At 48.4% G+C, this 22,502-nt stretch overlaps 1 protein-coding gene across 2 annotated transcripts in view; it reads left to right on the forward strand.

Annotated features, from left to right (window-relative positions):
- Positions 1-2,515, forward strand: part of LOC129341925 (cytochrome P450 2K6-like) — a 35,689-nt gene extending 33,174 nt beyond the window's left edge. For both annotated transcript variants that reach the window (XM_054997284.1, XM_054997281.1), the window contains exon 10: positions 869-2,515. In XM_054997284.1, coding sequence (XP_054853259.1) covers positions 869-1,056 — 188 coding nt within the window. In that variant the 3' untranslated portion in view covers positions 1,057-2,515. The remainder of the gene's footprint in view (positions 1-868) is intronic.
- Positions 2,516-22,502: the final 19,987 nt, after the last annotated feature.

Below are 22,502 nucleotides of genomic sequence, written 5' to 3' on the forward strand. Positions count from 1 at the left end.
GATCAGGTATCCAAGTCCATTCACTTGGAAAAATGACATCCTAGATGGTCATTTCCAACTATTTCTTTCAAGATTAGTATTATTCCTTAGTACACTTAATCTTTGTGTTGTTATGTATCACCTTAGAGATCAGCTAGATTTTCAGGGTCGAGACTCAGAGCCTCGCTACAAGTGACATCTGACACACGAACGGCCCTTGATCATTTTCGCAAGTCTTTCTGGGAATTGAAGTCCCTCTCCCCCACCCCTTTTCTTTCTGTTCCTTCCCCTCTCTCTTAGAATGGCTGCCTGAAGAGACGGAGAAAGCCTGCTTTTGCAAATCGCTCCTCCAGTCACAAGCCTGCTCTCAATGATCTTTGGGGGTCGGCAGCTGCGACTTTCTCAGCTTTCTCCAGAGCATCTCCCCCCGCCCAGCAAGACGATTAGCAAAGTTGCAGCTGCCCGCCCCCAAAGATCACTGGAAGGACACTAGGACTTCACCGACATGTCAGCTTTCTCCAGAGCATCCCCCACCCCCCAGCAAGACGATTTGCAAAAGCTGCTATTGTAGGCTTTCTCTGTCTCTTCAGGCAGGCATTCTAACAGAGAGGGGAAGGAACAGAAAGAAAAGGGGTGGGGGAGAGGGACTTCAATTACCAGAAAGACTTGAGAAAATGATCAAGTGCCGTTCGCGTGTAAGATGTCACTTGTAGCGAGGCTCTCAAAGACCCTTCATCAGACACCATGAATGTTAAACTGCTTTCATAGTTGCTGTTTGGTGTTTTATGGTAAATTATCATGGTGCATCATTCCGTAGGGAAAATAGTATAAAAATATTATAATGAAGTTAAATAAACAGGGCTTCCCTACCACATCTGCACTGTCACAGGTCGACGAATTTGTGCTGGTGAGAACCTTGCCAAAATGGAGCTCTTCCTGTTCTTTGCAAGTCTGCTGCAGAGATTCGTTTTCCAGCCAGCCCCTGGGATGTCTAAAGAAGACCTGGACCTGACTCCTGCAGTCGGGATGACTACGCCTCCGATGCCCTACCAAATCTGTGCTTTGCCACGTTCTTAACATGCAACCATTCTTAACTCTCCTGTGCACAACATTCTCCTTTTCTGCACATTCTTGCCTGCCAAGGACATTGTAGACGCAGTGGATCCAAGCTCTACTTTCCCACAAAACTTAGTGCTTCATACGCATCTCTATGAAACCCTCACAAGCTAGTTCAACTTAGTTCAAAATAACCTCGCTTCCTAAGTCGTTTGCTGTATAGAGGGGAAAAAGTAATTTTTTTTTTGTGGTTGTTGTGGATTTTTTTTGTCTTCTGATTTCTTGTGTTCACACACAACAGATTTCTTTGAATCACCATGTTATGACCTTTACTTTCCTTTGAGTAGATTTTTCTTTTAATCTCTCCCTTAACACCCTCTGGGTAGTTTGCTGCCACCAGGAATATTATATTCCAAGATATATTATTTAAATGTTTCCTTTGGTAACGTGCCTAAGCGTCAGGCTCCTTCGTGGTTCTATGTGGCCCTGAGGATAGGAATGGGATAAAGCAATGACAGCTACTCTGGGATATAACGAAACAAAATAAATGTTCATTTTTCAAGAAGCGTATTGGTTTCATAAAAGTAGTTCTTAGTTCTTAAAGTTACTTCATTTAAACTCATTCACATAGATCTCTTCTAAGGCTTCACACACAACCTCTTTCTCTAACTATTTCTCTCACAGAAATGCTTAAAACTCCTCAGGCAGCACACAGCTAGCCTCTCTTTCTCTGACTCTCATTCACAGAAATATTAAACCTGCTCAGGCAGCACACAGCTGGCCTCTCTTTCCCTGACTGAGTGTCCTTTCACAAACATGCTCAGTTCAGGTTCCTCACAGGTTATATTTCTCTCATAAATACTTCAATATACTCAGGCAGCACACAGCTAGCCTGCTGTGTTCTGAATGAAACTATTCTCTCTGCCCTGTCAGTCTCAGACTGCATTCACTCCGCCCACACTCTCAGTCATCAACCAATCGTATCATTCACTCATCCTTCTCTCACCCCTACTCTTCACCTATCTCACACCAAGCATTTAAAGACACATGCACACATTTACTTGAAATCATTACACACCAAAACAACCAACTAGGGCTACAGTGATATTGACATCCAAGTGAGATCCATCCATTAGTACCAGCTTTTTAAACAAAACAAATATGTTTCGTTAGTGTTATGTTTGGACATCGGCCAGACTCACAAATATGAAAGGCCACAGGATTTGCGTATCTATTCCACTAACATCAAAAGTTTCTTTGAGCAATTATACTGCCTTCAGTCAAAGACCAGAGTTCATTTAATGAGTATAGGAATCTTGGCCGCAGGCCTCATGAACCAGGGCACAAATCTTTCTCCTTCCGTTTTTATTATACGCATATTCATGATACTGGTTATATGTACCTGTAACAAGGAGCATCAAACACTGTGCATATTGAAACTTTTATCAACAAAAGTCATAATAAAAATAATTGCCTACAATATGAGTTTGGCTTTGCTTTCCGACCTTTTATTTTAGACTAGTAAAACAGTTGCCATAGTCATGGACTGAGGTTTATTTTTTTTTTTTTGAAAAATTTTTATTGGGTTAGGATCAGTTTTATTTCACATTACAGTCGATTCTCCCCATTCCTAGTTTCTAACCCCCTCCCTTTCCCCCCCTTTTTGTTGACTTCCAACAGTTTTCCAACCCTTTGTCCCTTTTCCCTTACTCCTTTTAATCTCCTCTATCTAACAAATGTATATTCTCCCTTTATTCTAAGCAATACTTCTTTAACTATTTTTAATACTCTGTACCCTAACTATACGTCCCTTTTTCCTTATTAGATAAACAATTTATCCCATTTTTCATCATTCCCATTTCACTTATTTCCATAGATCATAAACCATATGAACCATACATTCATGTAGATCAGCCATTTTGACTTATACTCTGTATATATTACTCATTGTATCTTCTTCTTTCTATTTTAATTATATTAATTATATTTTAGTTATATTTGGTTTCATTAATATTTCTGTTTCCCTTCGTAAATCTATATATCTGTCATCATATGATATCAATCAATTTGACTCATATATATCTTCAGTTAACATATTCAGTTTGGTACATTACACAAATCTTACCAGAAAGAAAATGCTATTAATTAGTCAATCCTTATAATTAACCCTTATAGTTAGATATTTTCTATCAATATTCTATTTATTGTTCTGTATATGTCAATCTAGTAACCTAGCTGCTTAGAAATTCATGTTTACCTATTCTCCCCCCACATGGATTGAGGTTTATGTTGCTACTCTATTACCAGCCCTTTACTATTTTCCGACAACAGTCCATGATTTCCACTTACTCACCTGAAAAGGAAAGAGTTGGTTGTCTGCATATTAGTGACACTTCATGCTAAATCTCCAGACAATCTCTTCCAGAACTTTTATGTAAATACTGAACATCACAGGAGACAGAATATCTATCCCTACAGGGCCACCATATTTCAGGCTCTATGGACCAAATATCTCCTTCTGAAAACACCTTCTGACAGTGCAATCCTAAGCAGAGATACTCCAATCAAGCAATCTTTATTAAAATGGTCCTAGACTAGCATAGAACCGTAGAATCATAGGGTTGGAAGGGACTTCCACGGTCATCTAGTCCAAACCCCTGCAAAATGCAGGGAATTCACAACTACTCCCTTTCCCCCACACAAACCCAGTGGCCCCTTGCTCCATGCCCAGAAGATGGCAAAACACTGTCAGGATCCCTAGCTGAACTGGCCTGCTTCCTAACCCTAAGGTGGCGATTGACATTACCCTGAGCATGTAAGAAGGGGCCACAAGAACTAAGCACTGATGTAACCCTTCCTGCTCTCCCTTTCATGATCTTCCTAGATTCACAGAATCAGCATTGCTGTCAGATAGCATTCTAGCCTCTGCTAAAAAACCTCCAAAGAAGGAGAGCCCATCACCTCCCAAGGAAGCCTGTTCCACTTAGCGACTGCTCTAACTGCCAGGAAGTTCTTCCTAGTGTTTAGCTAAAAATACTTAATCAGGGCCGGATCCAGGGTGGGGGCAAGGAAGTAGCCTGCCCCCGGCGCTGTTAAAGAGGGAGCGCCGGGTGCGGCTGCCGGGTGCCCCGGGAGGCTGAGCGCAGGGTTGGGAAACCCTCGCCAGCCCCGCCGATGGGGCGGCTGGCTGGCTGGCTTGCCGCGTGTGCAGCCAGCCGCGCGGCAAGCCAGCTGCCCCAGCGCACGCCCTCGCCGCTGCCAGCTCCGCGGCTCACCGTGGGCTGGAGCGGCTGGCTTGCCGCACGGGCGGCACAGGGCAGTGGGGCACGCTAACTGTGTGGAGGGCCTCCTAGCCCTGTGCTCAGCTGGCCACGCAACAAGCCGGCCACCCCAGCGCCTGGTGAGCCGCGGAGTCATTGGCAGCGAGAGCGTGCGCTGGGGCAGCTGGCTTGCCGCGCGGGTTGCTGAGCGCAGGGCTGGGAGCCACGTGCGCGGCAAGGCAGCCAGCCGCCCCACCGCCTGCCCGCGCTGCTGCCAGCTCCATGACTTACCGGGCGCTGGAGCGGCTGGCTTGCTGCGCATGGCTCCTGCCCACGTGATGACATCACAAGTTTGCGCCGGGCGCCCGCGTGCCTAGATCCAGCGCTGTACTTAATTTAATTTCGACCCATTCGACCCCTGTGCCATCTTCTATATGACAGCCCTTCAAGTACTTGAAGATGGTTATCATATCACCTCTCAGTCGTTTCCTCTCCAGGCTAAAAATACCGAGCTCCTTCAACCTTTCCTCATATGGCTTGGTCTCCAGACCTCTCACCATCTTCGTTGCCCTCCCATAGACTTGCTCCAGCTTGTCTATATCCTTCTTTAGTTGTGGTGCCCAAAACTGAACACAATACTCTAGGTGAGGTCTAACCAGCACAAAGTAGAGTGATACCATCAGTTTGCATGAGCTGGACACTATACTTCTGTTGATATAGCCTAAAATCACGTTTGCCTTTTTAGCTAACACATTGCACTGCTGACTGATGTTCAGTGTATGATCTATTAAGACCTCTAGATCGTTTTTCACATACTACTGCCAAGATAAGTCTCCCACATCCTATAATTATGCCTTTGATTTTTCCTACCTAAATGCAGAACTTTACATTTATCCCTGTTGAAATTCATTTTAGTTGTTTTAGCCCAGTTTTCCAGCCTGTCAAGATCATCCTGTATCCTGACTCTGTCTTCTACTGTTTTTGCTACCCGTCCCAATTTAGTATCATCTGCAAATGTAATAAGCATTCCCTCTATTCCGTCATCCAAATCATTTATTAAAATGTTGAACAGAACAGGTCCCAGAACTGATCCCCGAGGCATTCCACTTGTCACTGTTCTCCAACAGGACGAGGAACTATTAACAAGCACTCTTTGGGTGCGATCTGTCAACAAATTACAGATCCACCTAACAGTAATAGGATCCAAACTACATTTTACCAACTTTTCATAAAGGATAATACGGCACTCCCGGCCAGCAGCTTCCACTGATAAACCCAGGGACCGCTCTTTGCCTCCCTGGAAGGAAGAGGAGACAGAGCATTTCCATGGTATCTGGGTCTCAGACTGGGGAGGCGGGGAGAGAAAGGAGCCTTATGAGGCAACTCTGCCCAGCCAACTGGCAGTTGCTCTGCATGCTCGGCCTGAGCAGAACTCATCTCAAGCTCTCTCAGCCAAGCTCCTCGGAGGCTGTTTTCCGAAAGCCCTCATGGTTATGCAGGGATAGCTGCCTGGGAGAAGCTGTGATATTTCCCTGCTTACTACCTTCAAACTCCAGGAGGAGAGCCAGGGCCCAGCGCCAGGCTCATTAGTTTGGCAGAGACTTTTTTTTACTTACATTTGGGACCAGTTGTGTATCAGTCAGGAGGGCTAAAGCAGGATTATACCCAGCCCTTGCAGGGCTCTGGCCTACCTAGGCTCCATTCCCCCCCCCCCATTTTACTTTATTGGAAGAGAGTACTTGCAGCAGCAGAAGCAGCAATAGGCTTCGCTGTAGGCCACAAGAGTGAATTGCAACCATCTTGAGGGCTGGATTAATTCATACTTTATTACTACTGTCCAAACAGGGTGGATGCTTGTAGCCCCCTCCCCCATCTAGGCTTTTCCCTCCCCTGCTGTTACACTTACTTGGGAGGGAGTATTACCAGCAGCAATAGCTCAGACTAAGGCCGATTCCAGACGGGCACAAATAAAGCGAGTGCTTTCGCTTTTTCAGCAACAGCACTCGTAAAAACCCGCAATTTCCCGTCCCGGCTTACCTGCGGTCCATGGCGCTCGGTTGCGCTCTATAAGCGGACGGTGTGAACGCAGTATTGCGGGTTTGCACACTTCTGGACGCTTCGTTGCCACGGAGAGACCCTCCCCTTTCCCTCCTTCCTTTGCCGGCCAGCCGGCAACAATATTCCCTTAATTTTTTTTTTAAACCGGGCGCCATTTGCGCAGTCGCATGTTTGTGCACATCAAACTGCGCAAATGCGCACAAATGCACAAAAGTGCACAAACGTCGACACTGCGTATTCGCATACCTGCGCGTTTGTGCATTTACGCAAAACACATAAATTTTTTTTTTAAAAAAACCGAAATGTGAACCAATGAAGGCCCCCGACGTCAACTGTGACAGGGAGGAAACAACCAATCCCAGGTACCTCAGTTGGCCGTGCGAACATCCGGAAGCGGGATGGCACAGGACGCTGCGAGACAAAGCGGATGGAGACAAAAGTGAACGCATGGCCAGTAAGCGATTATTTCCGCAGAAAAACCGCAATTTCTGGCCATCTGGAATCGGCCTAAGTGTCAGACTATGGAATCCCAGTTATCTCGAGTTCGTCTCCCACCCCTTCTGCAAGAAGCACAAGGTCTCTTGGTTCAAAAGGTTTATTGAAAGACTATGCTCAGGATACAGGTGTCCATAATCCAAGGGCTGGAGAGGCCCCTGGCTGAACGAAAGCTTTGTTGAGAATGGCATGTAAAACGAAAGTTACAACACTTCAAACACCCATTCCCAGCCTCCCCCCTAGTCCTGTCTGCAAAGGCCTGAGAAGACGAGGACATCAAGGTCGTTGGCTGGGCTGGATAGATAAGATTCTTCGCTCCCATGAGTATGAACGGCCTGGACGACATCTGGGCCTAGAGGGAGGAAAACTGGAAAACTACTGATTATAACAAGAGTTAACATGGCGTTGCTCTGGTTAGAGAACTGACATCCTGACACTAAGGCCTTCAGGCAGCAGGGGCCATTTTGTGGAAATGCTTGGCAATTTATTCAGTTGGGTATGGCTATTTTGAGAGTGACACCCGGTGGCCTGCTTAGCCTCCTGGCAGTAGTGGCCATGTTGTGAAGGCATCTACAATATGCACAGCTTGGGGGTGGCCATTTTGAGCGTGGGCTTTGTGTGGCCTGATTTACCTCCTGCTTACTGGCAGTAGCAGCCATTTTAGTGGGGCTTTTGCAACTTATCCTGTGCTAAGGTGGCCATTTTGAGAGTGGCAACCAGTGGTCTGCTTAGCTTCCTGGCAATGGCGGCCATATTGTGAAGGCATCTGCAATATGCACAGCACCAGGGGTGGCCATTTTGAGTGTGGGCTTTGTGTGGTCTGATTTGCCTCATGGTCATTCACCATGTGGTGTTGTCCTTGTCTCACAGGGCATGGCCCTTTCCTTACAGACTCACACAGGCTTGCAGCACCCAGGCAAGTAGTGGCCTGATGGTTGAGGTGAGGTGCGGTCCTCCGCCTAACATCCTCCAGCACACTCACAGGGGCTTGCAGTGCCCAGGCAAGTAGTGGCCTGATGGTTTGAGGGGAGGTGCAGTCCTCCACCTCACATTCTGGTCATTTGCCATGTGGTAATGACCTTGGCTCACTAGGCATGACCTTGACTGCAGGGCATGGCCCTTTCGTTACAGGCTCACACAGACTTGCAGTGCATAGGCAAGTAGTGGCCTAGTGTTCTGATGATTGGTCCTCAATGCTTCCATGTCGGTGCGGCGGGAAGCTTGGGACTCATTAGCCCCTGAGAGGGCTAGGTGAAAGGCTAACAGAGCCATAGAGAAAGCTTTGGGGGAGGGTCTGGGCATTTATTTGCCATACCCCTACATACTAGGCTGAATTTGCCAACCTCTACCGAGGTAATGGGGGTTCACCTGGCCACTGAAGGCAAGAACATCTTCCTCAATGACCTACGGCAAGGGCTGAGGTTGGCACTAGGCCACCTGTGGGGCACTAGGGCCTAAGCAGAGGCTTGGCCCTGGTGGTGGCAGGATACAGTTTGGGAATAGGGAGCGAGCCGGTGAGTACCCTAGGCGCTTCTCCACTGATGGGGAAGAGGGGTCTGCCAGGAGCAGATGGTACTGCTTTGACAGCTGCCATGCTGCATGGGCAGACTGCCTTGGGGAACCCCATGTGCAAGTCCTTCCCTCACTGCTGTACAGCTGAGGCTTAGGAGCTTGAGCTGGGGGGATCCATTTTGCCGGCCGGCCAGGTCTTAGAATGGCTTGCATGTGGGGCTTCGGGACTCAGCCAGACAGGTCAACGCGGAGGTCCAGGGGTGACCCAGTGGCTTGACCTGTACCGCCTGTTGGCCCTTGCCATATTAATGTTTGATGTTATGTTCAATAAAGTGGTCCTTTAGTTCCAAGCCTTGTGTCTATCTCATTATTCCAACTAGGGTGGCAATATCAAAATCCTTACTGAAATCGAGAAAAATGATGTCTACAGCATTTGTCTAATCCAGCAAGGTAGTAATTTTCTCAAAAAAAGAGATAAGGTTAGTTTGACATGACTTGTTCTTGAGAATCCCATGCTGGCTCTTAATAATCACAGCCATCCTTTCTAAATGCTCAAGGACTGATTTGTTCTAAAATATTTCCAGGTATAGACATCAAGCTGACAGGTCAGTTGTTACCCGGATCCTCCTTTTCCCCCTTTTTGAAGATGAGGACAACATTTGCCTGCCTCCAGTCTTCTGGCACTTCACCTGTTCTCCAAGAATTCTCAAAAATGATGGACAGAGGCTCAGAAATTACATCCGTGAGTTCTTTTAGTACCCTTGGGTGCAATTCATCTGGCCCTGAGGATTTAGTTTCATTTAAAGAAACCAGGTGTTTATGTACTACCCCTGTGCCAATCTTAGGCTGTAACTCCCTTCCCTCGTCACGTGTTCTGTTATTGCCATGCTGAACACCACCATTTCCCTTGCAGGAGAAGACTGAGGAAAAGCGGGAATTGAGCAGTTCTGCCCTCTCTTCATTGCCTGCTACAATTCCACTTCCCTGAGCCTACCATATCCTTACTCTTTTTCTTTCTTTGAACATAAGCAAAGAACCCTTTTTTGTTGTTTTTAGCACCTCTTGCTAGCCTAAGCTCATACTGAGCTTTAGCTTTTCTAACACCCTACAAGCTTTGGTTATTTGTTTATATTCATCCTTGGTTTAAGGCCCTCCTTCCATTTCCTAAATGATTTTTTTTTATTTCTCAACTCATTAGAAAGCTGTTTATGGAGCCACCTTAGATTCTTTAGGCTTTTTCCTTCTTATAGGAATCATTTGTGATTGTGCATTAGATATTTCACCTTTAAGAAACTCCCACCTTTCTTGAATTCCTTCCTCCTTAAGTATTTCTGACCATGGGATTCGGCATAACTTTCTTGCTTGAAGTCCAGCCTATATGTTTCACTACATACAGGTTTTTCCATCCCCAAGACTGTAAATTTCAATATTACATGGTCACTGTTACCCAGGATGCCCTTTCACCTTGTTTCCCTCTCCACTTTTTGAAAAATGATGTTATCAGCAAGACAAGTCAGGAATTTATTTGACCTTTCATTTTTAGCAGAGTTAGACTTCCAACACATATCTGGGCAATTGAAATCTCCCATGACAACTGGGTCCCGTCTCTTTCAGTACTTTGTAATTTGTTCTAGGAGCATCTCATCCAAGTTCTCTGCCTGCCTTAGTGGTCTATAGCAGACCTTCACCATAATATCACTATTATTTCTTACTCCTTTTATTTTTATCCAGAGACTCTCAACTCACCTTCCATGCTCAGATAAATCTATTTTCTCACAAGTATATACCTCCTTTACATTGGAAACCATGAGTTATATGCCCTGAGGTTTTTGTTTCTGTGCTTACCTGTGAGTTAATGTTTCCTTGTATATGTTCCACTTCCTGCAAATCTTTTGTCTCTCGCCCCCATAGGATTTAGTTTAAAGCCCTCCTTATCATGTTTGCCAGGCTCTTACCAAACACATTTTTTCCTATTCTCATGAGTTGCAAACCATTTCTCAATAGAAGAGCTTCAACTCAAAAGCGTAAGCCATGATCCAAAAAACCAAACCTTTCCTGATGATACCATCTACATAGCCAGCCATTTATTTGCAGTATTCTTCTTTCCCTTCCTAAACCACGGCCTATGACAAGAAGAACTGACGAAAACACAACCTGTGTTCCTGTCATGTCTGACTGTACCCATTCATTCATGCCAATATTTCTGCTGTCAAGTGTATGCTTTGTTCTGTCAAATGTATATCTGCCAGATATAATTCCGTTTCTGGTTACTAACATTCCAGTGAGTTCTCACATGTCCCCAGGTGGCTGGGTGTATACCAGTTTGAAGCCCTTCTTCCTGTCTGTGATACATCTTCTCTCCTAGTAGCCTGATAGCACAAATATGCATAATGTTCTCACACAGAAAAAACAAACCAAGGTTGTTTGGAAATTGGGAGGGGGAAAGAACAGGGGTAGAAAAGTCATGTACTTTTCCTATGTGGCCACTCTTGTCAACTTTTGGCTAGAACTGCTTAGTTGCTTACCTTACTTCTGAGTAGACCTTCGGATCTGAATATGGGAAGAACTGATTTCTGAATAAAAGTCATTTAACCCAGAATCTGTGTCTGGCTACAATGAACCAGGGATCTGTCCACTGTACTTCATCATCCCTGGTCCTTAACCTTTTTACCCAGAGCAACATAGTCACTTTTAATGAGTTCTGGACTGTGCAGGGCAATATCATTTGTTCCTACATAGATCAGCAAGAAGGGATGTCAGGCTCAGGCGTGCCTGCCCCTCATGCGTCTCTTTCTGCCATGTTGGCGCTCGCTCGCCACCTGCCTGACTTCTGCTTCTAGGCCTTTGGGTCTACTCCTCTACTGTTGGCCCACTAGCCTCTCTTAGCTGCAGGGATATTGTCTCCTGAAGGTCTCAGAAGCAGGGTGATTGGGCCCTGGGTACTTCGCAGGGGCCCCTCTAAAACCCTGAGTAGAGTGACCTCCACTCCAGGAACACCTCTCCTGCTCCTACACTCTCCTCTCAACCTCCTTCCTCCCTTCCCCACTTGTAGGTGGACCTCCCTTTTATCCCCTCACTATTGCCAGGCACCACCTCCTAGCCCACCTCCAACAGCTTAGCTGCTGCCCTGGCTGCCTTAGGTAGCCACAGCTGTGCCTGTTTTGCCCCCAGCCTCTCCTGGCCCTTTTCCATCCCCTCTAGCCTGGTTGCTGGGCTGTAGTTCTTCCCATGCCTGCCACTGGGTTGGGGTGCGGTCCTGTGCCACTGGTGCTGTCCATGATCTGCTGCCTGTGGTGGCATGGGCTGGCTGTCTCTGCCCCCTGTGCCCTCTTCCTCCAGCTAGGTGAGGCTGCTCTAAGGGCCTGGCTGGGAAGCAGGCAGTGGCTAGGACCCAGGAGCTGCCATCTAGCCTGCCTCCTGCCAACAAGAGCTTGTCAGTGTCAGGTCCAGTGAATATCTAAACTGTACTGACTCCATTTTCTAATGCTTCTAGTGTTTGAGTGTTTTCTTCCCAGGTGCACCAGTTCCCAGGCAGCATTCCCACCGGAGGAGACTGTTTTGTCTAACACCGTTCCACCAAGCATTGGCCTTGAAGGAGAGCAGCTTCCCAGGACTGAGAGATGTTGTTTTGAGAACTGTGGGGGGAGGCTGATCCAGATGGGTATTGTTACTCTGTATCTTATGCTTGCTCTTCATTGGTAACAATGATCATGTACCATCCTGATTCTCCTATTCAGGACAGTGGACTATAATGGACCTTTTCTGCAGTAAAGTTTCCTTTTCCAAACAATGGACTTGTGTTTGCTTCTAAAGGGAACCATGTAGTGAGTGCCTTATTTAGCCACAGTCTGACATTTTGTTACCAATCTGCTGCTTTGCCCTGTAAACGAGATCCAAGATGTTCGATTTGACTGGCCTCACTGCCGAAAAGGTGCCCCCATCGGTTGAAAAACTGTACCACTTGTACTAAGAAAAATCCCAGTTTGGAGGGATCCCCATCGAAGGTGGCTTCCAGCTTCACCCAGCCCATCGGGAGTTCTTGTCTCGGAGCAGGCGCTGGGTAGAAGTCCATCGGCAGTCTTAGTTGCGCCTGAGGCACAGGAGGAGGTAACTGGAGTCTCGGTCGGGGCAACGGTGCCGGCTGTACTGGCGGCGGTTGAACCGGCGGTGCCGGCTGGGGTTGGGCTGGCTGTGCGGGCGGAGGTTGGACCGGCAGTGCTGGCGGAGGTTGCCGTGGTTGCGCTGTCGGGGTTGGTCTTGGTTGGGCCGGAGGCTGCAGTGGCGGGCGAGCAGGAGGCGGCAGTCTCGGTCTGGCTGGTAACACGGGAGGCGTTGGCGGTAGCTGTCGAGGTGGAGGAGGTTGGTGTGGTTGAATGGAGATCGGCCGCTGAGGAGGGGGTTGGAGGTGTCGTAGTGGTGCAGGCCGTCCCGGTTGGTTCGGGGGTGGTAAGACGGGCTGGTCCTGGGGCTGCTGCAACGGTATGAGCTGCGGTCGAGGTGAGAGGGGCCGCAGCGGCGAGGGTTGAACAGGTGGAATGCCGCGCGGGCTTGCCCCTCCGGGCGTTGTTAATCTGGGAAGCAACGGCTGGCCTCTTGGCGCTGTTAGACCGTCTCCCGTAGGTTGCCCGACGGGGACAGTGTCTCGCGGTTGACGAGGGGCTCCCGTGCCAAGCAGCCCCTCCCGGCCAACCAAGAGTGGAAATCGAAACTTAAAACTGAAGTGGAGAAGGAGGGGGATAGAGCTCCGCGAAGCAAACTGACCCAAACTGACCCAACTGACCCGAAGCAAACTGACCCAATCCCCACAAGGGGGGGATTGACAGTCAGCACCTGGGCCATCTAGCCTGCCTCCTGCTGACGAGGGCTTATCAACACCTGGGCCGTCTTTGGCAATCCCGTTCTCTGTTGGTGCCTTTGCTGCCTGTCTCCTCCTTGCTGCTGCTTGTTTCCTCCTTGTCAGGTGAGTGCCAGGGGTGGCAAGGCTGAATGGTGGGGCTGCCAGTCTGGGTTCTGGGTGTGGCTCTGGGAGGGTTCCCAAGTCTGGCCTGGTCGCCGGACAAGGGATAATAATCTATGGGCTTGATGAGTCTTCCTACCCCTTCGGTCACATGCTGGATGCATGCACCTGGGAGACAGCATACCTCTCGAGACAACAAGTTTGGTCAGCACACTTTACGCTCTACCCCTCTCAGTAGGGAATCCCCAATTACCAACACACACCTTTTCCTATATTGAGGAGCAGAATCCGTAGTCCTGGAACTGATTGCTTAGCATCAGAGGATCAGAAAGTCTCCCGAGTTTCCTCCTCTTGTAGGTTACTTTCTTCCAAGCGCCCAACTCCTATATTGGATGCTCCTCCAAATCCTGAGATGCCTTTCCCTTCTCCTGAAAGTCCTGAGATACCTTTCCCTTCTCTTCCTGTTGCCCTCTCAAGAGTGCTTCATGTGTTCTGCCCATGAACTCTTCACCTTCCCTTGTGAAATGGAGTGTGTACAAGCGTGCCTCAAGTCCCTGTATCTTCCCCTCCAGTAGGGCTACCGCTCTTGCTGCAAGTGTAATTGCTGTTACCCTCAGGTAAGAATACGAACATGCCACAGAATTTGCATGTCACTGTCTCAGCTCTCTCACCGCCCATGCTGCTGCAATCCATTTCGGAAGTGGTTCAGTTTTTATTGCACTTCCTGTCAAACTGCCTCACAAGACTACTTGTGAAAAACTTGCAGAAGCAAAAAAAACAAACAAACCTAACACCTATGGGATGTAAGAGAGATTCAGCATCTAACTGGGCCGCTTGGCCAGACCCCTGGGTTAAAAGCCACAGGGCAACAGCCTCTGGTGAGGAGAAGCCTAATGCAAAATTCAAGGCTCACCCAGCAGAGGCCAGGGCCAGCCATCAGCTCCAGGCAAAACAGATCTTCTCCAATTAGCAACAATCACCTTGTGCAATTTGCTGTACCCCAAGCAAAAGAGGCACACAGAAACAACACTCACTCCAACAAGCATCACTATCTAGCACACACACACACCCTCAAACACAGTCCTCCCCCACAGTAAACTCAGCTAGTTCTCTCCCCAGCAGTAAAGGAAGGCAACAGAAAACACTCACCACTCCAGCAGCTCTCTTTCCTGATCCTTCTCAGGGCCCAGATGACTAAGGTGTGCAAAATTACATTTTCTCAGTGACAAAAAACATGATATTCTGGAATCCCACAGCCAGAAGAAGAAGATACAGCATGACTGGGACTTGCCACTCATGGTCCAGAAATCTGTGCATGCCTTTACTCAAGTTCCCCCAGAGCCATACTAGGGAGTACCATCTACAGTAGAGAGACTGAAGGACACAGTTGTGGGGCTTGGCAGCAACTGTCTATTTGGGATGCCAAGAGGCAGTGGACTTCTTGAAGGAGAGGCACTTAAAATTGGGCAAGAAATATTGCCACTGTAGACTTTCTTGGCTGCTGGAGCTGCCCAGATGGGAGAGAAATGCCGTGACTCCCAGGGAGCTGCAGAACCTCTGCAGGAAGAGGTGGTAGGTCACATCAAGAAGTCGCCCTTTGCTTGCAAAAGAAGCAGCTCCCCCCCCCTGCATGCCACGCTGCCAGTTTTCCGCTCCCAGGGCACACTTGTCTACCTATTGCGGGCATTTCACCTAAGGAGGGCTGGGAAGCCCATGTGAAGAGTCTGACCACAGAATACAGATGAGGCCTTCCAAAACTCGTGCAAAAGTCAGCGAGCGCTTTTCTGCCTTCTGCATCTCCTTCACGAGCTGAAGAAACCAGGAAATCCCCTTAAAACCTAAATTCTAAATCTCTCAATTTATTGATCAATGCAGAAACTACTGAGCAAAAGAGAGGACTCAAGAGACCCAGGGAAAGAGAAACTCGTTGCCACCTCACCCATGCCCTCAGCAAGGAGTTAAGCTAGGTCTCCTGTGGCAAAATTACCTTTTCTCCCTGACAGCAATCAGGAAAAGAAGATACAGCATGGCTGGGGCTTGCCACACATGGTACAGAAATTTGGGCATGTATTTCCTCCAGTTCTGCCAGAGCTTTACCAGCGTATAAGATCAGGGCAGAAACTGCGGAGCAAAAGAGAGGAATCAAAAGATCTGGGGAAAGAAAAACCTGTTGCTACCTCATCCACGCCCTTGTTAGCCCAAATAAGGCCCTACCCACTCCTGGCCCATTTAAGGAGAAGGCAGGTGGAGTAGAAGGAGTACAGAAAGTCTTTACTGCAATAAAGGGAGGGACAGACTCTTAACACAGAGAAAGTTAACCTCAGGTTCCTCACAGAAAACAAAGCTGCTGCCCCTTTTCTACTGAAGGCAGCCTATTCCATATATGGTAATCCAAGCTAATTGGCCTAATTCAATGCTGCAGTATGATGTTCAAGGCACAAGTGTGTCTAAAGAGTTAAACAAGTTAAGTTGATCACATGTCCTCTGGCTCTGCCTGTGATCAATCAGTATACTCCTTTAGGAGCACTAGGCCAGACTAGGCCCAACGTCAGGTATGTGCCATCATCACCCTCAACAAGGGGTTAAGCTATGTCTCCTGTAGCAAAAAATATACCTTTTCCTCACTGACAGCAACCAGAAAAAGAAGATACAGCATGACTGGGGCTTGATCCAGAACATGATCCAGAAATCTCTGCATGCATTTCCTTCTAACTACTATCAAATTCTTGAAAAACAATAAATCCCCAGGCGGAGATGGAATTCCAAGTGAGTTTTACAAGAAATACACAGATATCCTTATAGATCCCCTAGCTAAGGTTTGCAGTGATGACTTACTCTCTGGCAGTGTTCCTCAACCATGGCTGCTTTCCAGAATAGTAATCATACCAAAACTGGGTAAGGACCTAACTAACCCAAGTTCTTACAAACAAATTTCATTAATAAATCAAAATGCAAAAATATTTGCATCACACATTATTTTCACCAAGACCAAATGGGGTCATGCCAAAACGAAATAACAGATAATATCTGTAAATCACTTGACATCATAAATTATAACAGGAAAAAGAAAATAGAATCCCTTATACTATCAATTGATATAGAAAAGGTCTTTGACAAACTAGAGCCCAAATACATAATCTCAATTTGGGGGATTTTTTTGCACACCATCCAAGCCCTCTATTTGTCTCCAATAGCCCAAATTTGAATAAACAACCTATCTTCAAAAGACTTTCTGTGGTCATGAGGTACCAAAATGTAAAAAGGGGAAAGCCCTGGAAGGCAATTTAATAATTGTATGATCACTAGAGTCTTTAAAGTGCCCACGATTACTCAAAATTACTCAACAGTGAAAAACAATAATATTAAACACTTTTACAGCAGTTAATTAAACTGTATTTACAACTTTAGAAGAACAAAATGAAGCAGAGATCATGACTCTATGCACAATTTAAATGCAGGTAAGTTACTAGTCCTTACAGAACTTATAGTTCAATGAGTTCTTATCTTGTTTTTCTTTTGTTTGTTCTTTCAGATGTGTGAGGACTGTTCCAAACTCAGAAAACTTCATTCATATTCCAGTGTAACAATGCAATAAAATGTTGTATTTCAACTGCATGTGGGATGTGTAATCTTTCACAACTGATTGAAGTCAGAGTAGGGCAGAGCCTAATGGGCATGTGTTTTATATGATTGTTTTTCACTGTTGAGTAATTGCCTCCCAGGGCTTTCCCCTTTTTACATTTCAGTAGGTTCAGAGGCATCCCTTTGTTCTTTGGTCATGGGGTACCAGACAAGGCTGTCCGTTCTCGCCATTGCTTTTTGCCCTTTCTATTGAACCCCTAGCCATAATTATCTGCAAGAACCCCGAAATCTTTGGTATCTAAGTAAAAGGAGATGAAACTCAGCCTGTTTGCAAATGATGTAGTATTATACTTGTCTATCCCATTACAAACCATTTCAGCTGTTGACACAGAACTTACCCAATTCTCAGCAATTTTGGATCTTCCAGTTAACTGAAAAGAAATAATTCCTATGCATCTTTCCCAAGTGACAACCTTCCAAATCAAGAAGACCTACAATTACAAATGGGTCTGTACATTCTGCCATCATTTGGGGATCAAGATCCCCCTTGATTTAAATTATTTGCTTAAACGTATTTTCTTGGACTTGTACCATTCGACATTGTCCCTCTTTAAGCATTGGAACAATCTACAATTTTCCTGGCTAGAGAAAATGAATTTGATTAAAGCATTTATTCTACCTATTTTTTTCTTTAGAACTTTTACGGCCCTCCCAGGCAGCAGCTTCCACTGATAAGGCTGGGAGCCGCTCTTTGGCTCCCTGGAAGGAGAAGGAGACAGAGCATTTCCATGGTATCTGGGTCTCAGGCCGGGGGTGGAGAAAGGAGCCGTATGGGGCAACTCTGCCCAGCTGGCTGGCAGTTGCTCTGCATGCTTGTAGGCCGGAGTAGGCATGCCACACAGCCTCCATTAATTGCTCTTTACATTTCTACATTCCTGATCTCCTGGTCAGTTGGCATGCCACACGGGAAGACTCAGGGAGTAGTTTAAATGTGTAACAATAAGTCTCTCATCATTCACAGAGCACAACATTCCCATACACTCTAAGTAACATTCTCCTATGCTCAGAGGCTCATGATGTACCTTTCTTTCCGTTATGCTTCCTAGATAAGACAAAAGTCTGATCGCAGCATATTTTGCTTTGTTGGCTGAGAATGGAATGTGTAACTTGTAACTGTTGCTATAGCCATATTTGGGCATCTGGGACTTCCTGAATACGAGCTAATAAAACTCTCGCCTCCATCTTTGGAGGGACAGACTTTGCATCCAGACCCTGTCTCGTGTCGTTACTACACATGCTCGGCCTGAGCAGAGCTCATCTCAAGCTCTCTCAGCCAAGCTCCTCGAAGGCTGTTTTCCGAAGGCCCTCCTGGTTATGCAGGGATAGCTGCCTAGGAGAAGCTGTGACATTCCCCTGCTTGCTCCCTTCAGACTCCAGGAGGAGAGCCAGGGCCCAGCGCCAGGCTCAGTGGTTTGGCAGAGGCTTTTTCTTACTTACATTTGGGGCCTGTTGTCTATCAGTCAGGAGGGCTGAAGCAGGGTGATACCAGCCCTTGCAGGTCTCGGGCCTACCTAGGCTCCTCTCCCCCACCCCATTTTAGTTTACTGGGAGAGAGGACTTCTAGCAGCAGCAACAGGCTTTGCTGTAGGCTGTCAGGTCCAGTGTATATCTAAACTGTACTGACTCCATTTTCTAATGCTTCTAGTGTTTGAGTGTTTTCTTCCCAGGTGCACCAGTTCCCAGGCAGCATTCCCACCGGAGGAGACTGTTTTGTCTAACACCGTTCCACCAAGCATTGGCCTTGAAGGAGAGCAGCTTCCCAGGACTGAGAGATGTTGTTTTGAGAACTGTGGGGGGAGGCTGATCCAGATGGGTATTGTTACTCTGTATCTTATGCTTGCTCTTCATTGGTAACAATGATCATGTACCATCCTGATTCTCCTATTCAGGACATTGGACTATAATGGACCCTTTCTGCAGTAAAGTTTCCTTTTCCAAACAATGGACTTGTGTTTGCTTCTAAAGGGAACCCTGTAGTGAGTGCCTTATTTAGCCACAGTCTGACATTTTGTTACCAATCATGTCTGAGTCGGGCCCAGCGGAATCCAAGGTTGTCCCGGACAGGGATCCTTTGTTTGATCCGTATGCGTCTCCCGACAATCAACCTGTGCAACCCGTGCAAGCCCAAGACTCCCAGGAGCTGGGAGCAGCCGGGAACGGAACCGGAGCCTCCACTTCCACCCCGCCTCTCATCGACCTCAGTACTCGGGACGAGACCGAAGCCAACCTCGGGGCAAGGCCGAAAGCGACCGCTCTCCCTTTGATTTCGGTACCCACCCCGTCGGAGTGGGGAGCCAGACCCCGAGAAACCAGAGAGCGTCGGGCAGGTGGACTCCATCCACTAGTTTCGATGGAAGGGCGCCGAAGCCTAGGAACCGTCCCGGAGCTAGACAGCAGCCAAGCATGGCGATATTGGAACAGGACGTCCGAGCAGGCGGAGGGGGACACGTCTCGCCGCGGCGCCCTGAGTTGGGATTACTCCGAACTTGTTCCGTGGAAAGAGCCAACGGAGGTCCCTGAACAAAGTTGGGAGCAGATACAAGGTCGCACCTATGCGGTGGATACCAGCATCTCGGCCGTGACGGGTATGGCCAAGGGAATCCTAGCTGCGAGATCGAGAGTCGTCCAAGGGGACCCTCCTCCTTGGGGCCCCTTGTCCCCGGTGAGTGCAACGAATGAAGCTTCCATAAGCGAGCAACCGGGGGCAAGTCGAATGCAACAGTTAGAAGCTAAATTGATGGATATGGAAGAAAGTTTGGCTCATGCCATCCATTTAATTTCGGCAATGGGAGCAGGGGAAAGACTGTCCCCTGAAGAGATGGCGATACAGATAGCTACCCTTCAAAGTGTTATCTCCTATCCGATGGAGGATGTCCAGCAGCGGCCGTCACCTACCGGCGAAGGGGACACCCATCCGGGCGAAACGGGAGAGCAACCCAAGGAACTTCCAGCACAGCAGGAAATTCCACCGAGCAAGGGAGACCCGGTTGAGCCACCCGGAGAGACCCCCACCGAACTTCCTAACCAGGCAGGGGATGCGCCGCCAAACGAGACTCCCGTTGAGAGGCCTAAGGAAGGGGATGAAAAGCCCAGTGATACACCGGTGAGACCCCCTCTTACTTCTCCTATAACGGTCCGGCCGGACCAAGCGGGAGCACACGCGGCTCCATCCGAGGAGGGAGCCCCTCGTCAACCGCGAGACATTGTCCCCGCCGGGCAACCTACGGGGGACGGTCTAACAGCGCCAAGAGGCCAGCCGCTGCTTCCCAGATTAACAACACCCGGAGGGGCAAGCCCGCGCGGCCTTCCACCGGTTCAACCCTCGCCGCTGCGGCCTCTCTCACCTCGACCGCAGCTCATACTGTTGCAGCAGCCCCAGGACCAGCCCGTTTTACCACCCCCGAACCAACCGGGACGGCCTGCACCACTACGACACCTTCAACCCCCTCCTCAGCGGCCGATTTCCACTCTCCCACACCAACCTCCTCCACCTCGACAGCTGCCACTAACACCTCCCGTGTTACCGGCCAGACCGAGACTGCCGCCTCCTGCTCGCCTGCCACTACAGCCTCCGGCCCAACCAAGACCAACCCCGACACAGCAACCACGGCAACCTCCGCCCGCACAACCAGCCCAACCCCAGCCGGCACCGCCGGTTCAACCGCCACCCGTACAGCCGGCACCGTTGCCCCGACCGAGACTCCAGTTACCTCCTCCTGTGCCTCAGGCGCAACTAAGACTGCCGATGGACTTTTACCTAGCGCCTGCTCCGAGACAGGAACTCCCGATGGGTTGGGTGAAGCTGGAAGCCACCTTCGATGGGGATCCATCCAAATTGGGATTTTTCCTAGTCCAAGTGGTACAGTTTTTCAACCGGTGGGGGCACCTCTTCAGCAGTGAGGCCAGTCAAATCGAACATCTTGGATCTCGTTTACAGGGCAAAGCAGCAGACTGGTATGTAGGACTATACAATGTCGGGGCCCCAGAACTCGATACTCTTCAGGGGTTAGTGGATGCTATCCGAGCGCAATATGAAGACCCCTTAGAAGAAACCCGGGCCCGGACAGAATTGCAAGCCATCAAACAAGGCAGCATGTCAGCAAGAGACTATGTCACAAAATTCCGGCAATTAGCAGCCAAGTGCCCTAGGTGTGAGGAGTCCACCAAGATTATTCTGTTCAAACAAGGCCTTAACCCGAGACTTTTGGACAGAGCTCTCATGCAAGACAATCCCCCCACGTTGTTAGGGTGGATCCAACTTGTTTGCGAAGTAGAAAATCGCATTTTGGAAGTCCGTTTGGTTGAACAACAACAACAAACGGGACAAAGAAGATCATTGACCTTACAGAGGGGAACACGGGGAGCTAGCTACGCCACCCGTGGAGCGAGAGATGCTAGATGGCAACAAGGGCTGTGTTTGCAATGCGGACAGGCTGGTCACTTTGCAGCACAATGCCCTTACCGACCTGTGCAAAGACCTCCGCTCCAATTACGACGTCCAACCCTTGCTCCGTTTCCTACGCTCCAACGCCCGACTCCAGCACCACGAGCAAATAGAGGCCGCGGCGCTTCCCAAAGGCCAGCCTCGGAGAGAGGGCTGGAAGCGGAAGAAGTCATGGAATACGATCCCGCTTCCCCAACCGCAGAAGCTAATCCAGAAAGTCCCCAGTCGGGAAACGAAATGGATCTGTCGTGAAAGGACCCAAACGACAGATCCGCCCTAAGCCCGTCCCTGCACGGAACCGGCCGCCTGGGTCCATCTTATTCATGCCAGTGACTCTAATCAACCCAGAGAGGAAGATGCATATTCGGGTGCAAGCTCTTATTGACTCGGGCTGCTCAAGAGACATCATTGCCCCTGCTCTAGTCAATGGACTAGTCCTACCAACTCGGGATCTACAAAATCCAGTAATCTTTGAGCAAATGGATGGTACCAACATGAATCCTGTAACAACTGAAACCATCCCAGTGATCACAGGCATGGGACAACATTGGGAAAAGAGGTCCTTTGTCATCAGCTCGACTGCCAAGTACCCGTTAATTTTAGGCAGCAAATGGCTATGTGATCACAATCCCTACATAGACTGGGCACAAGGATGTATTACCTTCAGTCATACCAACTGCAAAAATCACCGTTGGAATCAAAACTGGGGCGAAGATCCGACTCATAAAGAAAAGGCCCTTCTCACCCAAGAAGAAGTCAACCAAATACCCGAACCGTACTGGCCTTTTCTAAATGCTTTCTCTGAAGAGGAAGCAGATGCTCTACCCCCGCACCGACGAACGGACTGTGCGGTAGAAATTTTACCCGGAGCCTCACTGCCCAAAGGACGACTTTATCCCATGAGTCTCCATGAACGCGAAGAGCTCCGGAAATTCATCGACACCAACCTCCAACGAGGGTTCATCCGCCCAGCCGCTAGCCCCCACGCCGCTCCAGTCCTCTTCGTGAAAAAGAAGGATGGGGGACTTCGACTGTGCACAGATTTCCGAGGCTTGAATGCGGTGTCCACCAACAACGCCTATCCTATACCGCTCATCCG

Source organism: Eublepharis macularius, chromosome 1, assembly GCF_028583425.1.
Source record: "Eublepharis macularius isolate TG4126 chromosome 1, MPM_Emac_v1.0, whole genome shotgun sequence".
Taxonomy (NCBI): Eukaryota; Metazoa; Chordata; class Lepidosauria; order Squamata; family Eublepharidae; genus Eublepharis; species Eublepharis macularius.